Source organism: Ixodes scapularis, unplaced genomic scaffold (assembly GCF_016920785.2).
Source record: "Ixodes scapularis isolate PalLabHiFi unplaced genomic scaffold, ASM1692078v2 PGA_scaffold1__304_contigs__length_218370807, whole genome shotgun sequence".
Classification (NCBI taxonomy): Eukaryota; Metazoa; Arthropoda; class Arachnida; order Ixodida; family Ixodidae; genus Ixodes; species Ixodes scapularis.
The window spans coordinates 170293254-170320756 of NW_024609846.1; the positions used below are offsets into that span (position 1 = coordinate 170293254).

The 27503-nt window shown below is 48.0% G+C and overlaps 1 protein-coding gene across 1 annotated transcript in view; it reads right to left on the reverse strand.

Annotated features, from left to right (window-relative positions):
- LOC115330545 (26S proteasome non-ATPase regulatory subunit 1) overlaps window positions 1-27503 on the reverse strand; it is a 78054-nt gene that overhangs the window by 15364 nt on the left and 35187 nt on the right. Inside the window, 12 exon segments of the mRNA XM_040218855.2 lie at window positions 2201-2347; window positions 2549-2663; window positions 2719-2783; window positions 6161-6256; window positions 8513-8632; window positions 11612-11739; window positions 15038-15098; window positions 16708-16881; window positions 22646-22724; window positions 22780-22868; window positions 25486-25587; window positions 25589-25624. Coding sequence (XP_040074789.2) covers window positions 2201-2347; window positions 2549-2663; window positions 2719-2783; window positions 6161-6256; window positions 8513-8632; window positions 11612-11739; window positions 15038-15098; window positions 16708-16881; window positions 22646-22724; window positions 22780-22868; window positions 25486-25587; window positions 25589-25624 — 1212 coding nt within the window.

Consider the following 27503-nt stretch of genomic DNA (forward strand, 5'->3'; position numbering starts at 1 on the left):
CAATGTCCCATCCATGGGGCATACCGTCTGCAGGGAACAGAGAGCATCTCGCCCACACCCCAACTGCGTATGTGCTCGACGATGGCATTGTGGTTCGTTTGTAATTGTGAGCTTGAGAAGGGTGGGAAAGAATCTCTCCTTACAATTTCAAATTGGTGATACAACACACAATAAAGAAGGACAGAGATAGGAAGCAGACAAGACTAGCATTGAACTTGAACTATTAATTTAGTGCAACTAACTATGTCCAACCAAGTTCTCAGGCAGTCTTATCAGACACCATCCCCACAACGCAGAGCTGGTGAAAGAGAATTTCTTGGGGCGTACGAGATAAAAAGGGAGGGAAACAATAAATGCGTAAGTCAATCCCTGGTTTATTTACATGCACAAAAAAGTGAATTTAACCCTTTAACCACCACGTTACTTTTGAAAAATATTTTCGAAATTTTTTGTAAACTTTTTGCACCAATTTTTGTTTTTCCAAAATCTTCTTTTTTTTTTTTTCAAAACATTTTTTTTAAATTGTTTAAAAAAAAAAAAAAATTGGAAGAAAAATGGCTGGACAAGTGTGACTCGTCATTGGCGAAATTGGTAGAACTTTCCATGACGAGTACAGCTCGGGCCGGGTGGTTAAAGGGTTAACTCGGCGTCATCCGCATTAAAAAAAATATTACTAGGAGATTCATCATGCTGACAAGGATTTAAACGCAGAATGTGCGGCTTTCCACTTATTGGCGTTCATCTGCGGGGCCCCGGTGAAGGTTTTTCCTGCTGCTTCTGCTGTTCCTTGCGTTCCCGATAAGCTCACATACCTTTTGTGGCCGTCTACTTCGCAAGAGCCACGGTGGAAGAGAGAGGCACCTGGACGGCACCGCCTCATCATGGAGCAATAAGATTCGCTCCCAATTCTGACACACGCCGTGAAGTGGCGCACGAGGCGCTCAACGGCACTTGCGAAAACGCCGCGTGTCGCAACCTTTGTGCGCCACACAAACGTGTTTGCTTTTGTGTGGCGCACACAAGAGCAAACTCATTTTCCGATAGCTCAGTCAGGAGAGCACTTAGCTCACAATCTAAAGGTGGTGGGTTCAAATCTTGCCAGAGAGTTGCTTCTTTCGAGTTTTTCATGTGGTGCCCTATGGGCATAACACTTTTCGGTGTCAGTGTTTCATTACAGAAAAACTTCACAAATCTCCATGAAAATCGACTGATAAAACGCGTCCCGTATTAAAGGGATGGTGAACCGAAATTTGGATTTCACGAAACAATGCAGGAGGTGTAGGCGGGACGCTACAATCCCTACAACACTACTCGTAAGGCGATATCTCAAATGGGCGGCTGTATTTTTGGAATAAGAGGTCGAGATTGAACGAAGGAGACGAGGCACGTGACGTCCCAAAATAACTCGTTTCCTCATCTCTTCGCTTCGCCCCCTCAAGGTGTCGAAGCAGAGAAGACGTGAGGCCGTTCCCTCTCCTTCTCGGAGAAATAAGACATAAACATGTTTGTCAAATGCGCATCCTTTTTTTCGAAAATACGGTCATCTGTTCGAGATATTGCTGTATGAGTGATGTTTTGTTGTTTGTAGCGTCCCGAGGCACGCTTTTGCCGCCGTGTTTTGTGGAATCCAGATTTCAGTTCAGCATCCCTTTAAAGGAGTTTGCCTTTCTAAACATGTGTTGATGCAATTATGCTGTGGTTATTTTTTTCGTTGGATGTAGTTTCAATAAATGTTTTGTTGAATTTCAGAGCTTGTGTCGTCCACTGCCCATCTTTGTCCTTGTTTATTGCATGCTGTATCACCAATTTGTGAGGAACCAACTCGCTTGCATCGTCACTGTGATTCTCCTTGCAATGTTTCCCACAACAATATTCTTCTGAAACTTTCTAAAATGGCCACAATCCATATAAACGACGGTGGCTTTCGTACAATAGGCCGACCTCACCGAGCGTTCGGTGCATGCATGGCACCGCCTTAGTCCATGGAAGGCAGGTGGCAGTGCAGAAAATGGCTCTAGCAGTCTCGTGATACTCGTACACGAAGCGACGTTGTAACACATGCAGAAAGACTAGAGTTCTCTGGATGCGGCAGCGGACTGGCTGGTGAGATCAGTCTCCTGATTGTCATTGCTAATTAGCGCGAGAGGTTCCACCGCCTGCCAAGACACGCAGTGGCAAAGGCACTTGAGAGTCGTCTCACCTTGTGGTACAGCTGTCGGAAGTCCCGGACCTTAGGGCAGGTGGCCTCCGTCTGCTGGATCAGGATCAGGGCCGAGGCCACCAGTGCCCCCTGGCGCACGTAGTTCACTGGGTCGTTGGTCATTGGCTCTAGCAGCGACAGGGCCTCCTGGGACATGGGAGGTCTCCGTGAGAGTTGGTGCGAGTGGCCTCGCGGTTGGTACTGTGCCAGGCTTATCGCGTGACCCACTCATGGCCCACTTTGCACTGGGCGCAAGACAAACGAATATAGACGAAGGCGTTTATGTTTTGCCGGAAAATATCGAAGCTGTGCCGCCAGCAGCCGAGCGCGTGCCTGAGTGGGGCTCACCTTGTTGCCGGTCCCGGCACACGAGATTCCCAGGGCCATGGCCGACCCGTAGCGGACGTTGGGGTTGTAGCTCTCCGAGAGCAGGGACACCACCCCGGGGCACTGCTCGGGCGTCCTGGGAGGGAGCGGGGGGCTGGCGGCCAATGCCCCCCTTGCCACGCGCCACTCACCTGAACAGGATGAAGCCCAGAGCCTCCACGGCCGCACGCCTTACGTCGTCGTTCACGTCGCTCACCTGGGAGCGTACAGTTTATGTAACAATCTAGAGGACTACGGGCACTTCAGAACGGCAGGGCATAAACGCGGATGTCGGCAGTCTCAGTGGGCGGTCCTGACAGGCCCATATCGCAGGCAATGATTTAAGGAAGGACACTACCCAAAAAAAAACATTTTCTGAAAAAAAAGTTGATTTTAAAAAATGCCATATCTACATATACCAACATCTATAGAGTATTCCCTGAAAGTTTCATTTGTTTACACTGCATAGTTATTTTTTTATAGCTTAATTTCGGTCCACGGATGCTAGAGAAAAAGTAGAGGTTCGAGCACTTTGAACGCTCTTTTCTCCGTTCCACTTTTGGGCATAAATTTCAATTTAGGAAAACTATCGTTTGGCAACGGGACAAAAGAAAAGTCTCAATCATTGTTTTTCGTAAGTGGAATTCATATGGGCAATGCCACTGTTACATTGTTTTTTTACTTTGTGAATGTCTTTTACAAAAGATGTTATGATTTTGTCGACGACATAAAAGGCAAAAAATTCATTTCATCTTTCAGCGCAATGTCAGCATAAAATAAATTACTTTTTGGAAATTTTGTTTCCACACTTGCAGTCTCCAGGCATTCTGTGTGTATCTAGTGAAGAAAAATGTTAGGTATTCCATTAGCTGTGTAACAATAGTTTTTCTAAACAAAGTCAGTTTGTTCCTGATAAGACTACTATAATTTGTTTTACAATTCATGTATGCAAATAAAACTTTGCACCGCATTCTGCCTAGCAACTGCCAGTATACACTGTAAATTTCATTTATATTAAGTCAAAGGTTCAAAAGTTGACCCTTTTGGGTAGTGTCCTCCCTTAATATACACAAAGAAGCAGCAAACAGTCACCCAAAGTGTCTGTACCTGTCTCCTTTCTAGCTTACTTTGGAGGAAAACACCAACACCATGCATTGTATAAAAATAAGTAAAGTTGACAAGCACTCGAACAACTCGTCACGGCAAAAAAAAAAAAGCCCCGCCTGTCATCTGCTTTTAAAGCGGTAGCTTTACGGACGATCCTTTGCAGGGATTTTGGTGTTGGTGTTTGTAGTTGTCTGCCGTCGTAGCAGAGATGGAAAAACACTCCTTCTGTCCCCTTATGGTGCGAGGAGAGGGAAGTCGGGTGTTCCCAATAAGGAAAAGAGGAGAGCCCCAACGACCCGCCAATAACGGCGCAACGACGAGGAAGCGTTAGAGGAGCGTCTTCCCCTTTCGTCAGCTAGTTTCAAAACAGGTGTTTGCAAACATTAATCACATTATACGAAATGCCACTTTGGCAGTACCGAGTTGCTATGCATAATGTTGGAGGGTTTCGGAAAGTTCCACCAGCACTTCATTTCACTATAACATCTCCACTTCTAGAACCCAACTCGAAACGTAAAATAGTTTCTGCCAAAACTCGTCGCCTTGCACATGCCTTCACCGCAAAGCTTCGCCTCGTTTATTTGCGTGCGCCCCCCCGCTCATCGCTGAACGACAAAAAATATGCCCTCCCTTCACTGCTCAACAAACCGAGAAAACCTGCACCTTCGCTCTTTCCAATGGCGTCACCGTGCCAAGCATGGTACACAGTACCAGGCTTGGTGCAACTGACCCATTCCCGAAACGCTAAAAGGAGGAGGAGGCTTCCCCCTCCCCTCTCCAGCGTTTCGTCTGCTTCCTCCTTTCTGGCCTTCCCTTCCCTTGCCCTACATTTTTAAGTTGCAACGGACAATAATAAAAATTGAGTGATAGCCAACGGTCTTCTGTTTTCGACTATTCTGGCTGGCACAGTTGATCACAACATGAAAGAACTCAAGCAAACTGGAAAACAATGATTTTGTGCATAGAAAATGTCGGGAGAAAGTTTATCAACATGGCATCCGTGGAGATTTTAAACTAAAATCATGTCACTTAAAGCTGCCCTAAAAAGGGCCACCAAATTTCACTGCAGAGGTTGGATCCTCAACTTATTTGTGTTTGTCCTTTGTCTCTTTTGTTCCCCTTTCCCAGAAATTATTTTCGTCATTCTTGTCCAGCTCGCTTGCACCTTTGCATTTAACTGCACTATAATCATAACGTTAAGATGCAAGCCTTTCACCCTTGTTGGTGTTAGACCGGTGGCAGCTGATAAAACCTGTTTGCTCTACTAACATCTAGCCCCTGGTTAGCTCAGTTGGTAGTACGCTCCACTGGAAATGGAGAGGTCCCGGGTTCGATACCCGGACCAGGCAGATTTTTTCGGTCGCGCACCAGTCACCAAGTTGTGTTTGGAGATTTGTGTTTGTCCTTCGTCCCTCTTGTTCCCCTTCTCCAGGGATTATTTTCCTCATTCTTGTCCAGCTCGCTTGCAACTTTGCATTTAATTGCATTATAACCACACTTGTAGTAGCTAGTTTTTATCACAGCTTTTCACTTCTAGAAGCAAAACTGAAAAAGGCAGTGATTGGTCAATTGTGCGAACAGTGTCGTTAACATAATTTCCATATAAAAACAAGCATTTAACGTGCAATGAAAGCTTACAAGTTCGTTTTTGACAGATTTGACATTTTGATAATTCAAAATGCAGGCAGGGGGCCTAATCCACAGATCCAGGCATCAGATAAACCGCGAGTGTGTTAGACTTACAAAATCTGCCGAGAACACCTGCACACAAAGGTTGCGTTTTGTCCTATGCAGCATAGGCCCAAATAACCTAATACTGTACTAGTATATAAATTAAGGTAAATATTCTGTAGTGTCCACAAGACATCTGGGAAACGAAGAAAAGCTTCCTTCTATTGACTTACTGAATAAACTTACTTCGTTGGTAAAAACATGGACTGCACCAAAACACACCATGCCGCACTAGGCTCAAAAACATGGTTTCCTAACGGTGCCTGCAGCCCCACTCTCACCTGCCTCCACCTGCCGGCCGACGTGCGAATCTGACGCCTGCTGTTGGCAGACGGATACCGGAGGTAGCAAAGTCAGGTTCCTTACTCGGGCAAGCTCATTGTTTGAAATTTTTAAGCACAACATGCACCATCTTGAGCCACCTCTGTACAAGGTAAGGATGGCAGAAAGAAGTTTCACTCGTCTTGCCTCTAGCGCCAGCTTCCTACCTCAGAAACGCATTGAGGTCTCGGCCAAAGCAGGGCGGAAGGCGTGGAGCATCATACTAGAGGTCGTTTTCTCACTGGGCTCCTTCGATTCACCCACCGCATCAGCTGCACTCAATGGACACTGCGATATTTGACTTAAACGTTGCCCCACAGCTTTCTGCACAGGTGCAGGTAAATCGAACGAGCCCACTGCGAGGCTAAGGAACCAATTCCCAAGGTCCCTCCGAAAGTCCCTCGCACGGCATCTCGAGGAGTGGTGGGCACTCACCGCCACGTGGAGTAGCCTGCGCACGGCCCGGTTGTTGCCCGACCCGCAGTAGGCCATGGCCAGGGCGTGCATGGCCGACCGACGCAGCAGCGGGTCCTGCACGCACAGAGTTCCTTCAATCATCGAGAGGATGCATAGCGGCCGCTTTGGAACGGCGCTCGGTAACTCACGAAACACAAATGTGCAGCAGTCGGTGCTGCGCATTAGTCTCTGCTTCCGAGTGTCAAATTATGTGACTTATTACGAGAGCCAAATAAGATATGAGAAACAGAGACGCTCCCCTTAAGTACCATATTTACTCGCATAATGAACCCACTTTTTTTCCGGAAAAATCGGCACACATATTAAGGGGTGCGTTCATTATGCGGGGTATAATTTCTGCATTACACACTTTGCGCAAATGTCATTTTAGCTGCCAATATGACCCGGTAGGGTACTGTGGCACGTTTCCACTGACAGAGGCGCACCCACGATTAGTGGTGGGAGCGCCCCAGTAACCATACTTTATAAATTGCGAACCTTTCTAGGGGCACTTTCGGCGTGCCTTTACCGAAGGAAAGCTGCCCTACGAAGCTCTCTGAGCACAGAGAGCAACGCAACCGTTCTTAGGCCTAACCACTTTCACGATTTCACTGTGCGAAAGCGGACCACAGGCAACGGCGTGTTGGACGACATCAATGCATCCGATGGGCGAAGCACTTGGGACTGGGCAATTCCTCAACCCCAGCTTCGTTAGGTGTGCGCGCTGCTCGGTTTCACTGTTGATTACTCCCGCAACTACACACTTGCAGGCACTACGACCGAGTGTGCTGCTATTCTATGCTATGCTATGCTATGCTATGCCATACTTGGCTTCGCCTGGCCACTTGGCGGCAAAAGAAAATCGGCTCGTTGGGCTTGGTGGCTGGACGAGTTGGACGCAGTTCGAGACCTGCGGGGCTGAAAATCGGAGGTGCGTTCATAACGCAAGGGAAAAAAGTAAAAATATCGATGCCCGTTGTAGGGTGCGTGTTCATTATGCAAGTGCGTTCATTTGCGAGTAAATACAGTAGTACTCTGCTTTCGGGTAAACTTCGACCAGGTATCTATGCCCCTAGTGACCTCTGAAAGAGTTGGGTCAGAAACATTTGAAGAAAAAAAGGAGCCATGGTATCTCAAAACCTTCTTCAACATTGGAGAGATGACAGAGATGCACTCTAGAACAAGAGTATGCGGGATTGTGATACTGATTCTCTCATCGTCATTCAAAAAGAAAACTATTTCCTCTTTGGCAAAATATTGTAGCGGGCAACAAAAGTAGGTATAGTTCTCTTTGGCATGTAGAACGCAACCCCCACCCCCACAAATATATTTTTTTTGTGCAAAAATAAATTATTTGTTGCCAAATGCTCAGTTTGTGCCCAAATGTAGTGCAGCCGTCCGGATCAGATGCCCAAGTTTCAAACCTAACCATTATCTCGTTCAGAAGTTATAAGTTCTGGAACTCAATGGCAAAACGGGGGCCCCGTCCAAAGTTAGAGACATCCATCCCTGTGCATTCGTGGGCTTTGTCAACCACCATTTTCCCATCCAAAATTTCTCAAAAATCAAAGTCAAATCAAATTTGGGGGTTTTACGTGCCAAATCAACGAAGGGCATCTGTCACGCCCCAGCGGAGGACTGAAGATTAATTTGGACCATCTGGGGATCTTTTGACGTGCAACCAAAAGCTCGGTTACACAGCGCCTTCTCCACAATATGCCTTCGTCATATTGCGGGCAGCTTGGCCGGGTTTCGAACCCACCACCTGTGGATCCGTAGGCCGGTGCTCTCGCCTCAAAGTCACCGAGGAGACTTCTCAAAAATCGCCCGCAAGATAAAGGTTAATTTTTCAAGTTCGGAACCTGGTTTGGTCCTTTGCCGGTATCTTTTAGAAAACCTTCCACACCCAACCACCGGGACGTCCGGTAGCACCGAGGCCGGTTCAAAAACTTGGACCGCTTACAACCGAGTGCCTCGAGACATCTTGGGATCGACAAAAAAAGACACTGTTGCCATCCATCGGGCGGCCGTGGTACACTAGACATTTCCGTATATTTTCTAATTTGTTCCCTCACTTAATTGGCTCAAAAACTTTTAACGATTTTACAAACTACCATTCGTCACAGACAGTACATACATTTAATCTCGCAAGTACCTCGCGACCTTCGTTCTAGCGAAATGCAGTTCTGGGGGCACCCCACAGATCGCACCAACTACGTTCCCTTGTCGTAAGAGACGGCAAAAACACGGCGGTAAGCAGATGCGGGTGCATCGACGTTTGTCGGGAAACGCTTTGGCCGACACAGGAGGCTGGACAAAAACAGGACTCGCCTTGTCTCCGGCCAGGGTGTCCACCAAGGGGTCGGCCTCCTCCAGTCGGCCGTACAGGACCAGCGCGATGCCCACCGACAGGCCCCGCAGGATCTTCTCGTGCTGTGTCTCCTGGGCATACTGCAATCCCCCACCCCTGCGCTCAGCCATGCACGCCGCAACAACTGCCGGCCCTTCGAAAGGATCCGGCCGGCGAACGATCAGAGGGAAAGGTCCCGCGCGTTGCGGTCGCCTCGGAACAGCGGGGCATGGACACAGACGTCGGAAGTTCCGACGGAACCGTACCGCTGGCTACGCTTCGACGTAAGCGAAGAAGCGCGAGAATACCACTCGCGTAGGTTCGTATCTAAACTCCGTTTCTCCTTCCGATGAACCGCAGTACACGCTATACAAGCCATCCCAGCCAATCCAGCGCTGTGAACGAATCATGTGACCACACACTCCGCGCACCGCTGCACAAACCTCCCCCTCCCCCTCCCCCCTCCCCCTCCCCCCCCCCCCCCCCCCCCCCCCCCCCCCCCCCCACCGAAAGTCATGCGACGCTCACGCAGCATTGGACTGGCCCAGACGGCTCGTAGCATCTGCTGTGGTCCATCGAAAGGCGAGGAGGAGTATAGAAACTTTCTAGCTTCATTTTGTACAAAAACACCGGCACTGTATAAAATAAAATAAAATTAGCGCACACTCGAGCGACTTCCAAGTGATCGTGGCAAAATTAATGCGCCTAGCTCATCGTATGCCTCTTTCTACGCTTTTCAGCCACTCTTTTCCTCTCAAGACCACCAATGCGAGCGCTTACCGTTTCCTTCCTTCTGGGAGCATTTCCTTCGCTGTCGGCAACCCTTTCAGGTTGCAATGCTTGTGGCGTACGTGTGCGGCCGCACCCATGCGTTGCACCCACCATGCAACTTGCAGCATCAACCGCACCCCCCCCCCCCCCCCCCCCGCACCCCCCTCTCCCCCGGCAATGCGTCTCACATAAGTCAAGTCTTTTCAGTCACAATAAATGCGGTCCTACCGGGATGTTACCCCGAGACGCCGCAATGGCAAAGAAAGCAGAAATGCGAGTCTCTTTTTTGTGAACTCCCTGTCTCACGACCGAACTCCAATTTTGGAACACCCGTGCGCCTGGGGTCCTGCTCGAACCGCCTCTACTGACGAAGTAGAAAATATTCAAAATGGGGCGGCCAGCTTTGTTTGAAGGAGGTATGGAGGGAAACGTAGTTGTACTGGTACAACAAAAATGAAAGCCGTTTACAACTCCCTGTAACGCCGAATTGGAGCGCAGCTCTTAAGGAAGAGGAGCCAAGGCCACAAAGGTCACGTGACCCCCCCCCCCCCCCCCCCCCCCGAGGTCACGTGACCTTGGTGGGGTCACGTGACCCCCTCCCCAAAATCACGTGGGGGTCACGTGACCTCGGGGGGGGGGGGGGGGGGGGGGTCACGTGATCTCGGGAGTCACGTGACCCCCCAGAGAAATTTTTCCGCTAGATTTAGCGGGGAAATTTACCCATAATGGCACCGCGCGGTTACGCCAACGCCGACGGCGATGCCGCTCAAGTTGGAAACGGGTGCCTAAGAGCTGCGCTCTAAAAACAAACTGGCAATTACTTTCTGCTTGGCAGAAGAAATTGTGATTCAAGCTTTTAATGCGTTAGCGTAAGTACCTACATGACAGGGAATAGCTGACGGCGTCCGTCTGTGGACGGAACAGTGGAGGGGGAAGTGCGACAAGCAGAGGAGGAGAGTAGTGAAGATCAAAGGTGAGAGGCAGGCGATGCCACAGGGCGGAAGCCAATGCATGCGCGAATTATGGGCAACTCTGAACTACAGGTGTGCGGAGTGCATGTCCTGGTTTGTGCTACAGAATGGGGTGTGAACCAAGTACAAGCGCTGGTCCAAGTAGACGGTAAAAATTAAAGGCAGAGCCATTGGTGGATCTTTAGGGAATTTGTTAGCATGACCCTTGGGAAGCGTAATGAAGCCAAAAAGAGGCAGTAAAATATAGAGGAAACAAAAGAGAAAGCCAAAACAGAAAAGTGAAAGGGTCAGCGTTAGCATTTCCCAAAGGAGGACTACAGTCGCCGACCGATTTTTTGGATGCCGACAATTCGGACTTGTTCAGTATTTTGGCCCTAAAAAGAGGAACCGTGACCTACCTGATGGAAATAGTGCATATGCACGACCTATGTTTCGGACAGCTGAAGTCGGAAAGTTGCATTTTTCGGACAAAATTGTCGCGAACAATCAGCGGCAAACACTAGCGAGAAACCGCCATTTTAGATTCTATGTTGGCTCCGCATAGATTGGCTGGGTCGCTTGGTTTGGCAGCACTACTTGAGTACTGCTAAGTCCTGCCACTAGGTGATGCTATGCTACGGCTTTTCTTTTTCTCTTGCTGCGCGTCATTATCATCATTGTTACCATCTTGCTTTGTTCATTCGCCATTCTGCAGTCGTAAACTTGCGCCTCTTATCTCACCTCAGTGAATCGTGTTTTTTGGAATACGCTGGTTTAGACGTCATGGCCCCCCCCCCATCTGTCCATCCGCCGCCGTGAAGTGTGGCTAAGATGCGCGGAAAGTACTCGACCATAACGCTAGATAAAAAGGCAGCGATTCTCAAGCTAATAGAAATTAGCTGAAACCAAGTGGAGACAAAACCTGAAGCAAGGCACGATAGACGGCTTTTAAGCCCGCTTAGACATAATAAAGGAAAGCTTTTTAATCTGCCGATTTTTGAAACCGTTTTATTATTCTGACACTTTTCAGTTCCTACGAAGTCCAAAAAATCGGTTGGCGATTGTAAGTGGCATTTCCGAAGGGTCATGCTAACGCATTCCCTAAGGATCCACTAATAGATCTTCTTTCAATTTTTATTTTTAACAATAAACGAGAAAACTTGAATGAATGGGCGAAACCTGTGCCAATTCTTTTTTTTGTTAAAACGGCGCAATTGCAGGTACACCAACCCAACAAAGACAGTTTTTTTTTTAATTTGTGGCTTTGCAAGTTTTCTGCAACAACGCCCTCGGACGCTACGGGGTAGTCCGAGTAAAGCCAGAGATGTGGAACAGAAGAGAGCGTGGGGCGCCACTCACAGCAACCATGTCCTCGAGCGCGGTGGAGGACTTGGATCCGAGCATGACCAGCCCCATGGCGATGCCGGCCGCCTCGCCGGCCACTGCGTCGTCTTGGTACAGGGTGAACTTGAGCTGCTCATACACGTCTGCACGGAGAGCGGACACCAGCTCAGCCATGCCGCCAAGGCTTTGGCACTGTGCGTCGCGTCGAGACATTACATCTAAGCCAGCGTAGAGTGACTGGCTCCCAAGTGCCCAGTGTGCATGTTTCTTCAACTTAAGCCTCCTCCTTTTGCGCCACTTTCATTTAGCTGCGCATCGCCAACTCGCCCGAGTTTACCGTAATATCCCAAGAGATAGCCCGCCCAAAATCGAGAAAAAAATTGGGTGAAAATAAGGAGTGAGCCAACATCCAATATGCAATCGAAAAAAGATGAAAAAATAAATACTATTTTTAGATCATGTGTGTCTGCCAAACTTGTTATCGCAGCAAGGGGTAATGAAACAAAGATGACTGTACTTTCCAGTCAGGGTTATATACCGCCATAGCTAAATAGATGCACTTATGCCGAGGTCAACATTGGTCTGAACACTATGATTACTAGGAGTGGGGTATCTTTCAGTGTTCAAAAGAAAATAGCAAATCAGGCCAGAAATAAGTATGGGTTACCTTTCAGGGGCGGGGCATCTCTCGGGATTTTACAATGCTCTTGCGGGTCAGTTTTCCTGCCGAGGTGCCGGCAATCTGACAGAGGCTTATTGCAGATGATTAACCAAGGTATCAGCTGCGCCAAAAAAAATCCTCAGGTGCGTTCCAGGTGCCCTTCGTTGGTCCAACACGTAAAACCGCCATATTTTAAGTTTATTCTCTTCTACACCTGGGAAGGGTGACCACCCCTCCCGCGACTCACGGGACTGTCCCACACTGAGGGCTCACGTCCCGCAAGAAATATCAAAATCTTCAAAATGTCCCGCATTTTACACTGTCGTAAAATTCCCTAAGCATCTCATGGCACTGCCGAACAACGGGGCGCAAGGAAGCACAGAGGTCGCTGGTAAACATGTGAATCGCAATGGCACACCATATTCTAGCCAAGCATTGCAGGAAGCAACCGTCGTTCTTGCAGAGAACTGACGCGCATGCGCCATTGTGCCTCTCTTCTCTTGTTGGCAAAATATTGCAAAAAAAAATTGCTCGCCAAATGTTGAAAAAAAATAATTATTTTCAAATAGTGCTGTGTCAATGCAAAAAAGTTAGAAAAAGATATTTTTTTTTTTAGAGAAGATGACTACACAAGGAAAAAAGACTGCAACTCACAACGATCAAAAATAACAACATAAGGTTCGAAATTTGTGTAGGAGCATGTTGGTAAAAATAAAAATCGACAGGAAACAAGCCGCCGCTAATTATTTACTGTTTCCTCTTTCCTATTGATGCATTGAGTTCTGCTGCGGTCGGTTTTATGTTTTCAACTTAGACACATTTATTAACATTTGTGGCATTAGACCTTAAGGGGCCCCCTGCAGTCCTATTTAAGCGTCTACCTTTTTTGATGTTTCCACATCTCTTGGGGTTCGAGCAAGCCAGCGGGCACGGAAAGATTAACTAAATTACAGTGCGTCATATTTTAACCGGACGACGCGGAAACCTCCTTTACCTATGGGGGCGACCAGCAGTGCCGAAAGCGTGCGATATGGGAAGTCTTTGGTCCTGGGCTTACTACTGGTCAGAGCCGCTAAAAGCTTCTTTTCAGTCAAAATACAAAATATAAGTGGCGCGTACCGTTTCCATTATTTAAGAGCGTAGTTTTTGTTCAGTATTTTAGATCAGAAAAGAAACAAATGCAGTTTATAAAGTATGGAAACAACAAATGACCCATCGACATACCCGCCACCACGCGGTGTTAAAAGGCGGTGCATACTAGAAATGGGTAGTGGGATCAGGCACCGACGAGCGGCGAGCGTAGAAAAGTCCCGGATGTATGTGGCGGTGCAGCGGTCGTATACGGGCTCGAGGATCCGACCGGTTCCGAGCGTTCCGAAGGTCCTTCAGCGAGAAGGTTTGGCCGTTTGGCGGTATGGCAGCACAAAGTGGCTTCCGTTCTGAACAGATCTTTTACCCTTTGTTTGCTGTCGTTTGTGGCCAATGAAGTGTTATGCCAAATTAGCGTTTAATCTCGCAGCAAAAGCGATGTGAGCCGTCCTGGCTATCCGCTTCATACAGCCTATCCGGAACATGCTTGAGTGGCACCCTCTCGAGCCGTCGACACGGAGTGCGGCAGCTGTGGGCGCTCGGTGAGTTCACTACCCCTCCCCTAGTTCACGGCCACTCAAGCGACCAAGGATGTCATGAAGGAGGTTATTTTTTGCTTGTTTTTGTAATTTCAATTTGCCTATAACTTTTAAAATAAAGCGACATTCGAGAAATGAAAAGTTTCATTAAGTTACTAACGTTGAGTGCGCTCAGGTTTGATGCAAATTAAAAACCAGTCAAAAAGACTTTGCAGGGCCACTTTAATATATACTGTCACTGGGAGTGAGTTATTCGAGCTTAATTGCTGCAATACTATTAGCAGCTGTATAATATGCTGTCGGACAAGATAGCATATTCAATGTGTTAGCAGAGCCACATTTCGTGGCGCGTGTTGATAAATTTCCTCGAATAGTGTTTTTTTCCTGATGCATTTTAACCTAAAACTGGGGCAGAAAGAGGAAAAAAAAAAAAGTTTCGTCCTTCTGCCCCAGTCTTGGGTTAAAGGGCATCATATGGTAAACTTACACAAACTCAACTGTGCAGTAAGGTTTTTTTTTGTTTTTTTTTTTTAGTTGCCACAGTTGAAATATAATACCATTCTTCTCTTCGAAGAGAAGAACGGGTATTATATTTCGTCGAAGAAAATAGGGCACGGGAATCCCCACTATTTGAATATGCGTGTAACCTGGGGTGGTTAAAAAAAAAAAAAAAAAGCAACATCTACCTGGGGTTGTATTTCAGGTTAAGGTAGACAGTACAACAATGTTGTCTTCCCGAAAAACTTAGGTTGTTCTTGGTGAGGGAGTCGGAACCTTTCCGCTTTTGCCAATTCCAATAAAACCAGCTTGGGGGTTACCTTTCGTGGTTTATAGGCATGTACAGAAAACGGAACCCTAGTTCACATCTAATTTTAAGGAACAGTTCCGGAAAGATAAGTGGCCGACATTGGAATAAATACGGTAGTCCTCCACCGCAGTGAAAGTCAAGTCCCATCGAAATAAATTGCCGGACGAGAGCCGCTTCCCTTCCCGTCGACAGGGCCCCAAAAATGTTGTCTACTGTTCCGCTGATCTTGTCACAATCGCCTCCTAAAACATAACTCCGTCACGTCACACCCCGGGACAGCTATGTCGGACCTTTACGGTAGACACTTTGAACGAGAAATTTCCCAACGTCCGTCGGGCACCGACCTTGCCGGTGTGTGCTCATGGCAGCCAGTCCAACTCCCAAGCATCCGCCGTGACGCACAATCTGAAACAGCAATGTGTTGAATAACGCAGCAGAAGGACCTCGTTAAATCTCAACTTTGTCGTTTCTATAGTACAGTTGAATCTGGTTATAACGAAGTCGACGTGATTTTGAAATATGTTTGCTATAGCCGTATTTCGCTACAAGTAGAATTTGCCCCAAAAAGTCCAGATCTTTTGCATACATTACACGTCATGGCTACGTGCACGATGTGGTGCACCACCTTGGCGTGACTGGACAGCACGTCGTGAATACAATACGTACGTACGATATGCACTCTCAAATATCTTCAAACAATGAAAAAAAAAAAAAAAAAAAAAAAATATGATAAAGCTTCAGGCGGTAATAGATTAAATGCAAAGCAATTAATACAAGTTCTTTCTGCGTGTATGTCTGCGCCGGCCGCACGCACGTCTGGCAGTTTAGGCTAGTGTTGAACAAGGGCCGATCACAGCAAATGCATTTTCACATACCTTAATTCTAAAGAAGTTCAGAGACATGATTCTCCCATTCTCAGGCGCATTTCAAAAATCGTTTGCTTTCCCCCTTTTGGACGATGCCGTAATGCAAACGAAAAGCGTGTAGAACCTTAATATCTGGAACACGCTCCAGTGTCTATCGCTAGCTCTGCAAAGCACATGATCAAAAAGCACGCTGTGTCGAAATATGGAACACGCTTGCAAGAGATACAGCAAGAGTCACGCTCACTGACTCCGCGAAGCATGTGATCGAAGCGCGCTCTGTCTTGGCAATGGGCATCTTCCTTCAATAATAAAACTAAAACAAGACTTCCGCGCCTCCTCTGCCTCGCGCCGTTTGCCTCACGTCGTCTGCTTGCGCTCGGCGTCTCACCCAGCCATATCAAGTGGGACTAACTCAACGAGGCAAAAACAAACAAAATTTTTTTTTAGTGTCTCTCTCATTGCGGACGAAAATAGCTTTTGATGTTCGACTGTGCACGGCGTGTTGAAGCTGTCTTTACAACTTGCTCTTCAATCACTTCAATTGTGTACTACTGTGGGAAGAGACCCCGTCCGACGGAGGTACCAATGAAGTGAGCTCGGAGCACGTGGACTACCGCCTCAGCCGCTCCGGCCGACACCGACTTCGTAGCGGGTTCGTTATCGTCGTTGCTCTCGCTCGCAGGCTGTGCATGCGAATGATGTTGCAACGAGTGATGCTGCAACCTAACACCTGGTGCAAAAGATGGCTATCGTGTAGCATGCGACGCGGCGAAGCCAAACTTTTTGAGAGCGGAGTTGCGTAACTTTTTCCTGGAGGAAGTCGCTCGGCGCCGGAGAGATGTCGGCAAGCACATTTTATTTACTTTTGGGATTCCAAAACGCTAATTTCTAGTAATTTTCGCAAAATAAATCTTGGCGCTTCGAGGTTTTCTTTTGTTATCTCCGCAGCGCTGCCTCCCCTTCGTTCGTTAAAACCGGCACAAAATTACATTAAAAGTTTAGCAGCAGGAGCGTGCAATAAACATTTGTTCATTGTATCCGACATTTCGCTAACCCAAGTTCGTTATAAGTGGGTGCGACTGTAAACAGAGACGGCTCGCATAGAACAAAAGGGTCCGTCGGTGGCCAAGGAAGGGCGGCGTGGGCACCTCGTTGGTGGCCTCCTTGAGCTGGCCGAGCAGGTAGTCCGTGATGGCAGCCCCGTGGTTGGCGTGGATCAGGCCCAGGGCGTACAGGCCCCCGCCCTCCGTGTAGCCGCTGCCCGGCCCGGACTCCTTGGGCAGGTACGATGACATCAGGTGCAGGGCCTCCGTCTCGTGGCCCTGCGCAAGGAGATTGCAGAGTGCTTCACACCACCCAGGAGGCATTTTTCTCAAACCGCCTAGGTAGCGTTTTGCAGCGTCTCACAACAAGCCTGACGCTAGCACGCGGCGACGCCGAGACCGCCGCATCTCTCGTGGAGCTTCTGCGCGTTTGCCGCTCGGGGTGGGTCGGAGATCCGCCGTTGAAGACGTTGTGTGCCGGCCTTGCCTTTTAGGTTTCCAACTGCTCTATCGGGGTCACGCGGTCAATGGGTTGCATTTGCAATACGAGCTGCGAGGAGGGGTCCAAAGAGTCCATCATCTGCAAGCATCTTGGCAACTGCACCAACTTTTTTCCTTGCTCCGCGACAACGCAACGCACATACACTGGTGACCAACCTGTACGAGAGGCATCCGCCATTGAATTGCCAACACTCTCCACGACTTCAGTTGCTCCGTTTCTTACCATAAGTCCCGTATGAACGCCCGGCCCTGAGAGATTGGCCGTTTTCAGTGCTCAATATCCGTAACAAAAATTCCCAAACATTGGCCCCCCCCCCCCCCCCCCCCCCCCTCGATTCCCGCCGGATATCTATTACACAATGCCCGACGAGAATCGCATGAGCCACACGACTTGCTGTAATGATACGTGTGACAAGAGCATTCCTAGCAGATTCGTTCGTGTTCATTGCACCGGGACACGCAAATCTGCTGCATCTGCAATCTGCGGTATTCGTTTCGGTGACATGCGAGTTCATCACTCGTTCCCAGATATCTTTTTTTGTCCGCAATCTGCATGTGCAATGTCAGGTTCTTAGCGGTTCCCATATGTTTATATCAACATAACACGCGAACCCGCCACGGCAGCGATCTGCGGTATTCGTTCCTGTCACTTGCAAGGTTCGCAGCTGGTTTCCACATTTTTTATCTGCCACCTGCGTGCGCAATATCGGTTCCAGTGATACACAAGCTTGTAGTGGTTTCCCCGGTCACACCATGAAACACGAATCCGCCGCATCTGCAAATCTGCGGCATCCGTTCGTTCCCGTGACGTGGGAGTTTGTCGCGGCTTGCCGCGCTTTGGTCTGCGATCTGCACGCACGATATAGGTTTGTGCAGAAAACTGTCCAAACAGGGCACTTAAAATGGTGTAAAGCGGCACAGCACCACCATATGGTGTACTGCGGTCCGCTTTCATCCGTTTTTTTCTTTTTTGCCGGGGGGAAAGCTTTCTTTTGCTGCTGTCTTTAACGAAGGCCTGCAGCGTGCTCATTCCGGACAGCCACTCGCATGCCTTGTTGGCCATTAGTCAAGGCTTCCGCTGCTGTTCGAGTCTGATGCCAAAAAAGGGAAAGGGAAGGATCTAAGGGCAAGTAGCTGGAACTCTTTGGCCGTCCATCCGTGGACGGCCAAAGAAGCAGGGGTCACGGCAGAAAAGGCAGACAGGCACACTATTGGCAGGTCGTGTGCAACGTTGTAGAAAATCAGAGGAGGCAAGGAGTTAAGCCATGCCGGTTGCATGGTTGATGTCCACATAAAAAAACAAGAGCAACATTCACTTCATATGCCGTCTTATGCCATTTGAGAAGCCCTGTTTGGACAGCTTTTCATGGCCGATTTTGTAGCGGGTACTTGCACATTTATCGCGCCGTGAAGTGCGAACCTGCAGCATACATGCTCGACGGTATTCGTTCCTGTGACAAGGAAGTTTGTTGCAAATTCCCGTGTTTATCGCGTAGTGAAATGTGAATTTGTTGTGTCCGCTATCTCTAGTATCACTTCCCATTTCAAATGGTTTGTAGCAAATCCCTCCTCCCCTTAGCCCTGGTGTTTATCGGTAATATTTTTGATAAAACTTTCCCCTCACATTCCCAAAGATCGCCCATCCCATATTTTTTACCACTGATCTCTTCCCTTAAGGGTGGGCATTGTTACGGTAAATCTAGGCTCCATACTTGGGGATTGCATTCCGTCGCAGTCGAGCTGGGTGATGCAAGTTGCAACAAAGCGCTTCCACGGCCGTTTCAAACGCGAAAGCAACAAAGCATTCACGGCCCGAAGGCCATTTCCCCTTGAGATGTCGGCCCAACCACTGGGCCTTTTCCGACGTTCGAACGACGCATCTTTTTTTCCGAGGAGCTGCCTGCTGCGATTCGCCTCGGAGCAAAAGGGAGTGCGGCGTCGCTCAGAAATGCCCCCTCTGACGATTACCCCGTAAACAAACTGCACTTGCTAGGCACCCCACGTGCTTGCGCTTTCCTCCCGACCGCCCATTTAAACTCAGCCCAAACCCAACCAACACCACCTGGACAAGAAGGCCCACGCACAAAGTCGTCGTTAGTGGGTCCCCGACCCATCTCAAGCAGCAAATGGGCCGAAGCTCGACCAAACTATGTCTCAAAGTGGTAGACGCATCCGTCTCGGTGTCAACGGCGTCGCGCTCGTCGTCGGACGCTGCAGGATGCACGGGCAGGGCGGTGTAGATCCACTAGCAATAATGTGTTGGGGGAAAGGCCTCGTCTTCTAGGTGGTATGTATTGACCCAACAAGTGCCAAGAAATTGCCACATTTTCTCCGGGCTAAACCCCAGCACCCTCTAGGTTGGCGGTTGTCAAACGGGGGTCTGCGGTTTCTTTGGGTAAAGCTTTCTTGGGGCCCCCGAAGCTCTCACCGTGAATCAAGCTGGGAAATTCAACTTCTTTTTTTTATTAATGCTGGCTGTACCACAAAAGTATACATAAACAAAACTGCATGTGCTGAGGAATTAGGGTAAAATATTTTCTATTTCAGAGCTTCAAGTTTGGTTTGCACACATCTACTTTTTCTCAACTCACCCTCTTTTGTCGCTGTCATCACCCTATACTGCCTCCCTAAGCCTCCTCTTGGTGGATGGGGTCCCTCCTCACTTCCGTCAACCCAGAGGGGGTCCCCGAAATGTCAGTGCTTGAGAACCACCGCTCTAAGTCGTGGGCTCTCTAATTGGGTTCCCCAGGGAGGTTCCTCGAGCTCTTCGATTTCCCCAACCATCCCAGCCTCCAAGTGCACCTTTATTCAGTTTAAAGGGAAGCTGAAGCGGTTTTAAATATGAGAAAAAACACCTGAACCTAGTTAACGAGACCTCACCCATCACGAATATCGTATTCGTTTGGTCATTTTCTGCGCGGATGAACCGGAAAAGCGCCTTCAAAGGAGCGCCGAAGCCACGCCTCTCCGAAGCAGAGGGAAAGGGGAGAGAGGAGGAAGCCCGACAGGCGGCGTCACAAAAGGACTGGCTGGGGGACCCCGCCGCGGATGGCCGCACTTTCCTCGTAGGCTGCTAGTGTCTTTAAGAGCCGTCGTCGTTCTGCCGCTGCATAACGCTTGCTTTTATCCCTTGAGTGGTCATGCTATTGACTCAATCGCCTGGCGTGTTGATTGTTTTCTTGTTTGTTCACGGGTTTGCGGAATTCTCGTGGCACCGAACCAACTGACTCGTGCTGTGTTGCACGATGCCGTACTCCTGTGTAGCCGCCAACTTTCACGAACAGCGCTCGTCGCAGTTCTTCCCGCTTACTGTCTTTTCCAGTTCGTCACCGAGATTTTAAAGGGGTGGGTGGGTTTGAGCAAGTGCACCGTTTTTGTTCGAAACGTGTTTCGGACGGCGCATATGAAAACTATGTACGTATGGGTTTGGGTCTGAAGAAGGCTCGCCTGAATCCGACGCTCTGCCGACCATCTTTGAAAGTACAAAGGCAATTCAGCGCATTAAAAGTCACAAGCCAAGAGGAAACGTAACTGGCTAGGAATTGTTGGTCGACTGTTCTAGAAAAAAACTATTACGTTATTACAATTGTGCAGTGTGCTAGAAAAGCCGCGATCATTTAGCCGAATAGCGGGTTTCTATTCGCTCTCTTGTGTTAACCGCCTTATATTAGTGTTTTAGTGTTGGTTTCTTATATTGTTGAAGTGTTTATATTTTCCAGACCGACTTCGGTCCGGGAAATCTGGGAAACAAAAGACAGCAATCTTGGGTAGCCCAAGATTATTTTCTTTTGCTTTTAATCTACTCGGCTACCCAGTCACTTGGGAGAGGAGGGCTTGCTCTAATAAGTAGTCATGCAATTCATAATGCGACTTTCACGGTGCAACATGTTTTAGCATAAACATTTTTTTTTTTTTTTTTTGCAGTTGCTGACATTATTTGAGGTCATATAATTTTTAAACGTAAACCTAAATTGTGTTAAAGTTTCCTTCCAAAGGTTTATATTCTCTTCAGGAGAGCCTTGTGGAAATACAAAGCATGTGACCTTCTGTTCTGAATTGAGCTCTTTTTTTACAAGTTACGCAGTGTTTTCCGTATAAAGTTTGTGTAATGCAACAATTCTTTGTGCAGTAGAAATGCAATCGGACGATGATAATGCCTGGTGGCGGTGTGATGCAGTCAACAAATCTTGGTAAAAGTATGCGAATGTAGAGGCCCAGGAAGCTTTAACGAATTCGACATAAAATTAAGGAGTGCGGGCACACATCTCCGCTTTAGTTTGCGGCAAACAAACTAAATGAAACAGAGGGTACTGCTATGACAAGGATGGACCTTTTGCGCAGTTATACGCATAGTACCCAAGGACATGGCGTTGGCAGAACGGCGACCCAATCTTATCACCCGTCTCATCTCAGGGGAAGCTCTCCCGTCGCCCGAAGCCGATTATACTATCCCTTCAAACCACTTCAGCCTTGATGAACAATGCAGTCTGCACGCTCACGCGTCCAGCAGCTGGCAAGCACGAAGGCCGATGTGTGCAGAATTCCTGTCCTCTGACGACCGTTTTGGGAAGGGTCACGCTAATCCGGCTTGAGGCGTCAATAGCACTCCGTTTATTGCCAACGTTTTAGGTTACAATAAGTAGCGGTCAGTACGTTCCTGAAGGTACAAAGCCGGCCATGTCGCTCGCGTCCGTGCAAGCGGTTCCTCGTCTCTTTGTTTATCACTGCGGGGGGTCATTTTCCTACTTTGCCAACGGCTGGAACGCGTACTTTGTCACGTCGAGGGTCGTCTGACACATTCCTCTTTCGGATCCACCGAAAGATTTTGAAAAATCAGAAGCCGAACCCGATTTACAAGAGCAGAAGACTCGGCGCCCGGCTACTTCCGCAAGCGACGGAGCAAACGAGAATCGAGGTGGTCCTTTTATGACGTAGTGGCGCGTCACGCGTGGCTAGCCAATGGCGTGCCGCTGCGGCGATCGCTTCTGATTTCTTCGCTTTTTTCGCGTTTGGGGATTATTTTGGGTCAAATGGTTGTGATATTTGGACTCAGCAGGCACAAACGCGTCAGAATCAACCATTAACTCATTTTTTTCGAAAAGCTCTTCAGCTTCCCTTTAAGCACCATTTTAGCAAATATGAGCCACCCATTGATGTGTTGCCACGAGCCAAGACCTCCCAGTAGGGGCGCAATTGTTTCCGGAGCTTTACCGCATCAATGTCGTGACCGGGAGAGGTTCCTGGGCTGCAGTTCGGGGCAGACCCCCAAGATCGTTTGAGAGTTCCCCCTCTACACCTTGCACAACAAACACCGACGGAAACCGGTCGCTCTAAGCTACACCTGAACAGACATTCTCCCGATCGCCCGACGTGGCGTCCACTCCGGGCCTAGGGCACGCCCGGCATTAATTCGGGCGTTGTACAATAACTGCCCTTGGCATCCTCCCTTCCAAGTGCAGAGCCCGCATTTGTTTTTAAACGCAAGGAAGAACCGCGTCACCCCCGTTCTGGCCCGACCAGTGTCTAGGAAAAAAAAGGCCACCTTGTGAATGACGCCCAGGCTGGCGGTGGCCGTGAACTTGGCCCAGTTGGTAGCTCGGGCGAGCCACTCCAGGTTGTCCCTGGGAGAAGAAGGCCGGTCAGTCGAGGAACGCCCGCCTCCAGGCGCACACCCACCTGAGAAACTGGTCGCTGGTGGTGCCGCAGTGCATCAGCGAGTTGGCAATCACCGTGGCCGTGTGGCACACAGAGTTCCTCACGGCGTCCTGCACAAGCCAGACGGTAAGCTCAGTCCCGCTTCTTTGAAGAGGGAACTCCGGCATTTTCTTAATGGTCCCCGATAAAAATTTATCGAACACAGCAACAGACGCTCAAGTAGTAACCCCCAACCATTTAGTTATTTATTTTAAAATACCGCCAATCCCTATTGAGATTTGTGCCCGTATTGGGACAAAAAAACAACAAAAAAACAATATGAGGCAAATATCAATAGAACGAGAAATAAAAATATTGAGACTTTTTTGAAACAGGAATCACAAGTCAGTTCATAAATTGACAAAGTAGTTGGTTTTCAACTGCACAAATAAACAATTCATCACTTGCATAACTAAAAAAAGTGCCTATCTAGACTGTTCCAGTCTTTTATAGCTGAAGGAAGAAATTAGTATCTAAAACCGTTATTAATAAAAGAATACACGAGTGTGTTGCTATGCTTATGTCTAGTGGCTCTTGCTTCCGATAGCTCAAACTCATTTTTATCCACTTTAACCCCTTCAGTGCCACTTCTTTTTTAGAGCGCAGCTCTTAGGCGCCCGTTTCAGTCTTGAGCGGCGTCGGCGTCGCCCAAGGTCACCCCAAGGTCACGTGACCCCCCAAGGTGACCCCCATGTGACCCAAGACCACCCCAAGGTCACGTTACCCCCCGAGGTCACGTGGCCCCTTCCCCAAGGTCACGTGACCCCCCCCCCCCCCCCCCCCCCCCCCGAGACACCCCCCCTGAGATCACGTGACCCCCCTCCTTCCGAGGTCAGGTGACTCCCCCCGGAGCATATTAAAGAATGAGGGGAGGAGGAGGAGGGGTCTACGCTCCCCTCAGTACCCTTCCCTCCTCCTCCTCAAGAGCTACGCTCCAATTCAGCGTTACAGGGAGTTGGAAACGGCTTTCACTTTTTTTTTTCCAAAAGTAACCTATAAGTGCCATATTCTTTTTATTTTGAATTTTTATTCCTCTAGTATTATGCATAAAATTTAAAAAGTTGAAAAGAAAAGTATCTAAAATGTCCATTTGAAAGGCATTCCACATAATGGGACATTTTCTCCTCATCAAAACTCTACTTTTTGGCAGTAAGAACTTTATTTAAATAGAAAAAGAAATATCTAGCCCCCTTCCTCCATTAAATTTCAGTTCAGAAACATCCCCAGAGAAGAATACATTCAGTGATTCATTGAAATGATAGATTTCCTAAAACGAAAGTTGCTGCAAAAAAGTGAACTGAAAAAAACCTGCTTGAAGTTTCCCCACCACTACATTTGCGTTTACTGGTGGGTGGTGGCAACTAAAAGGCACCAAGAGCATAGGTGGTGCCTTCTGCTTACACCCAATCTCCTGCAGCATGGCTTTGCTCAGTGATCTGAGCTTAAAACGCTTTCTTTGAATGTCATTTTGTTGTCGGCATGTGGACACCGATTGCGAAAACGAGTGAGGAATTGGGTATGCTTGCAACACACAAACCAACATCAGCAGATATGGGCGGGGCAAGCATCATCGAAACACAAAGCAGACAAACCCATGTGACTTTCTATAAATGAATGCTGGTAGTCTGTTTTGTGTTCAATCAGGGTGGGGCTTTTCGATTCTTGGCCACATGCATAGCCTTTTCTACGTGAAAGCTGGACGTTTATGGTGTTCTCGCCCAAATAGAGTTTGCTCTCAAACAAAGATACTTAATGTACTGAAACTATGAAGAAATGCTCTTTCTAACGAGAATATGATCATCATTCAAGGGCACACCGGTGCAAAGCTAGAGCAGATTGAAAATAGGAAACAGAAGTTTCACATTTCAAAAACATGTGATTTTGCATTGTTGGTTTACCGAAAATGTTTTATTTTTCCGTAAATACTTCAGATATTGCAATAAAAATTTGCAGGAGTATACACTATTAGTTGTAAAACCACAATACATAAAAATAAAAAAATTCATTATTTTCTCAAAAATTGCAATTTTAAGGTAGTGTCCCCCCTTAAGGGTGAGCAGAGTATAGAATATGTCACACAGCCTTTTTTTATTCATTTATCCACTTTTAGACCCTTAGAGCAACACTGACACAAGAACATTTGACAAAAAAAATCCCCCACAATTTAAATGAATGGGTAGCCGTCAATTTTGAGGTCTACTGATTTTTTGCCGATTGTTTTTGCTGGAATTTACTACTGCAGTGCAATCCACTTATACCAATAATGAGAAACCCCGGAAATTCACTTGTTACAGTAAAACCTCGTTATAACAAAATGGGATATAACAAACTAATGGATATAAAAAAGCAATCATAATTCCCCTTGCCTACTAAGAGTGGGAAGAAATGGACATTGGCTATAACAAACTAATGGTTATAACTAAATAATTACGACCACTCCTTCAACTTTGTTATAACGAGGTTTTACTGTATAACCAATTATTGTATCTGGACTAGAAACTAAGCGCTTCTAGTCTGGAAACTCTAGAAACTGATCGTTATAAGCAGTATGTCGTTTATATGTGGTATCATTATAAGTGGGATTGCACTTTAGCTGTCTGGCAGCATAGCACTGTTCACTTATTTTAAGCTAGCAATTCAAAAGTTCTCGCTCAGAAAACCATTTATCGAGTCCCCGTTGAAGACTACCTTTGTCTGCTTGAGCACCAGCAGGTCCGTGTGGTTGCTGCGAATGAGGAACTGCAGGTGCAGGCCGATGGTCACCTCCCCACTCAGGATGGTGGCCAGCTTGGGACAGCTGGGCCGCTCGTCCGTCCCGCTCCTCTTCCTGCTGGCATGCAGTTTGTTTAATACCCACAAATTGCGGCTGCTTCACAGTGCCGGGGCATAGTTGCCGACATCGGTCGTCCCAGATCACTAAAGATGCCTTAATATACTACACAAAGAAAAAAGGAGGAAAACGGCACTTGCAAGGTCTGTACCTGTTGTTTTTCTAGCTGTATTTTGTACCTAATAAAAAAAGTGAAAGCCGTTTACAACTCCCTGTAACGCCGAATTAGAGTGCAGCTCTTGAGGAGGAGGAGGGAAGGGTACTGGGGGGGGGGGGGGGTCAAGTGACCTTGGGTGGGGGTCACGTAACGCGTCACTGATGACGTCATTAGCGATGATGACGATGACGATGCAGATGGTGATGATGACGATGACGATGCGGATGCCGGTGACGTCATCAGTGACGTCACTGATGACGTCATCAGTGATGATGACAATGACGATGCGGATGCCGGTGACGTCATCAGTGATGATGACGATGACGATGCGGATGCCGGTGACGTCATCAGTGACGTCACTGATAACGTCATCTGTGATGATGACGCTGACGATGCGGATGCCGGTGATGTCATCAGTGACGTCACTGATGACGTCACCGGCATCCGCATCGTCAGCGTCATCATCACGTCATCAGTGACGTCACTGATGACGTCATCAGCGATGATGACGATGACGATGTGGATGGTGATGATGACGATGACGATGCGGATGCCGGTGACGTCATCAGTGACGTCACTGATGACGTCATCAGCGATGATGACGATGACGATGCGGATGATGATGATAACGATGACGATGCGGATGCCGGTGACGTCATCAGTGATGATGACAATGACGATGCGGATGCCGGTGACGTCATCAGTGATGATGACGATGACGAGGCGGATGCCGGTGACGTCACTGATAACGTCATCATTGATGATGACGCTGACGATGCGGATGCCTGTGACGTCATCAGTGACGTCACTGATGACGTCATCGGGGGTCACGTGACTTGGGGAGCCACGTGACTTTGGGTGTCACGTGACCTTGGGGGTCACGTGACCCTGGAGGAGGGGTCACGTGACCTTGGGGTGACCTTGGGGAGTCACGTGACCTTGGGGTGACCTCGGGGTCACGTGACCTTGGGGGTCAAGTGACCTTGGGATGACCTTGGTTACGCCGACGGCGACGGCGACGCCGCTCAAGCCGGGAACGGGCCCCTAAGAGCTGCGCTCTAAAAACGTCGGCGTCGCGCATTGTATAAAAATAAATGAAGTTGACAAGCGATCGCATAACTTTGAGTCGTCACGGCAAAAGAAACCTGCCCAGCCTATTGCCTACATTAGTTTTCCGCTCTTCTGCTTCTTTTTTTCTCGTTTTTGCTCTCGGGACCAGCAATGTCGGCATTTCTGATCCCGTTTCAACCCCCCCCCCTGCCTGCTGGGACGTGGGGCCACAAACTCGTCCGCTTTCAACTACACCAGGTAAAATGTAAAGTAGCTATGGTTGTGCGGGTAAACGTCGGCTATACGTAGGGCCGGAGAAAGCAGAACCCCTGTTGAAACTGAAGCTTGAGCTAGTTGGTTGGGAATGTCTAAGACAGTGAGTACAGCCCACACAAGGGATAAACATGCAAGAAGGAAGCACAAAACACAGTTAACTTGCACCTAAAGTATGTATTGTCAAGTCTGTGGAATATATATACCAGCAAGCAGAATACATAAAAAAGTATACACAAAAGCCTCCTAGAACACTTACGAACATATTCTACAGACGTGGCAATACATACTTTAGTTGCAGGTTAGTGTTGCGTTTGCTCTTCTTTTGTGTTCGTCCCACGTGTGCACTATTAGTTACATTTTAGACAGAATCTCAAACATACCACATTTCTAAAT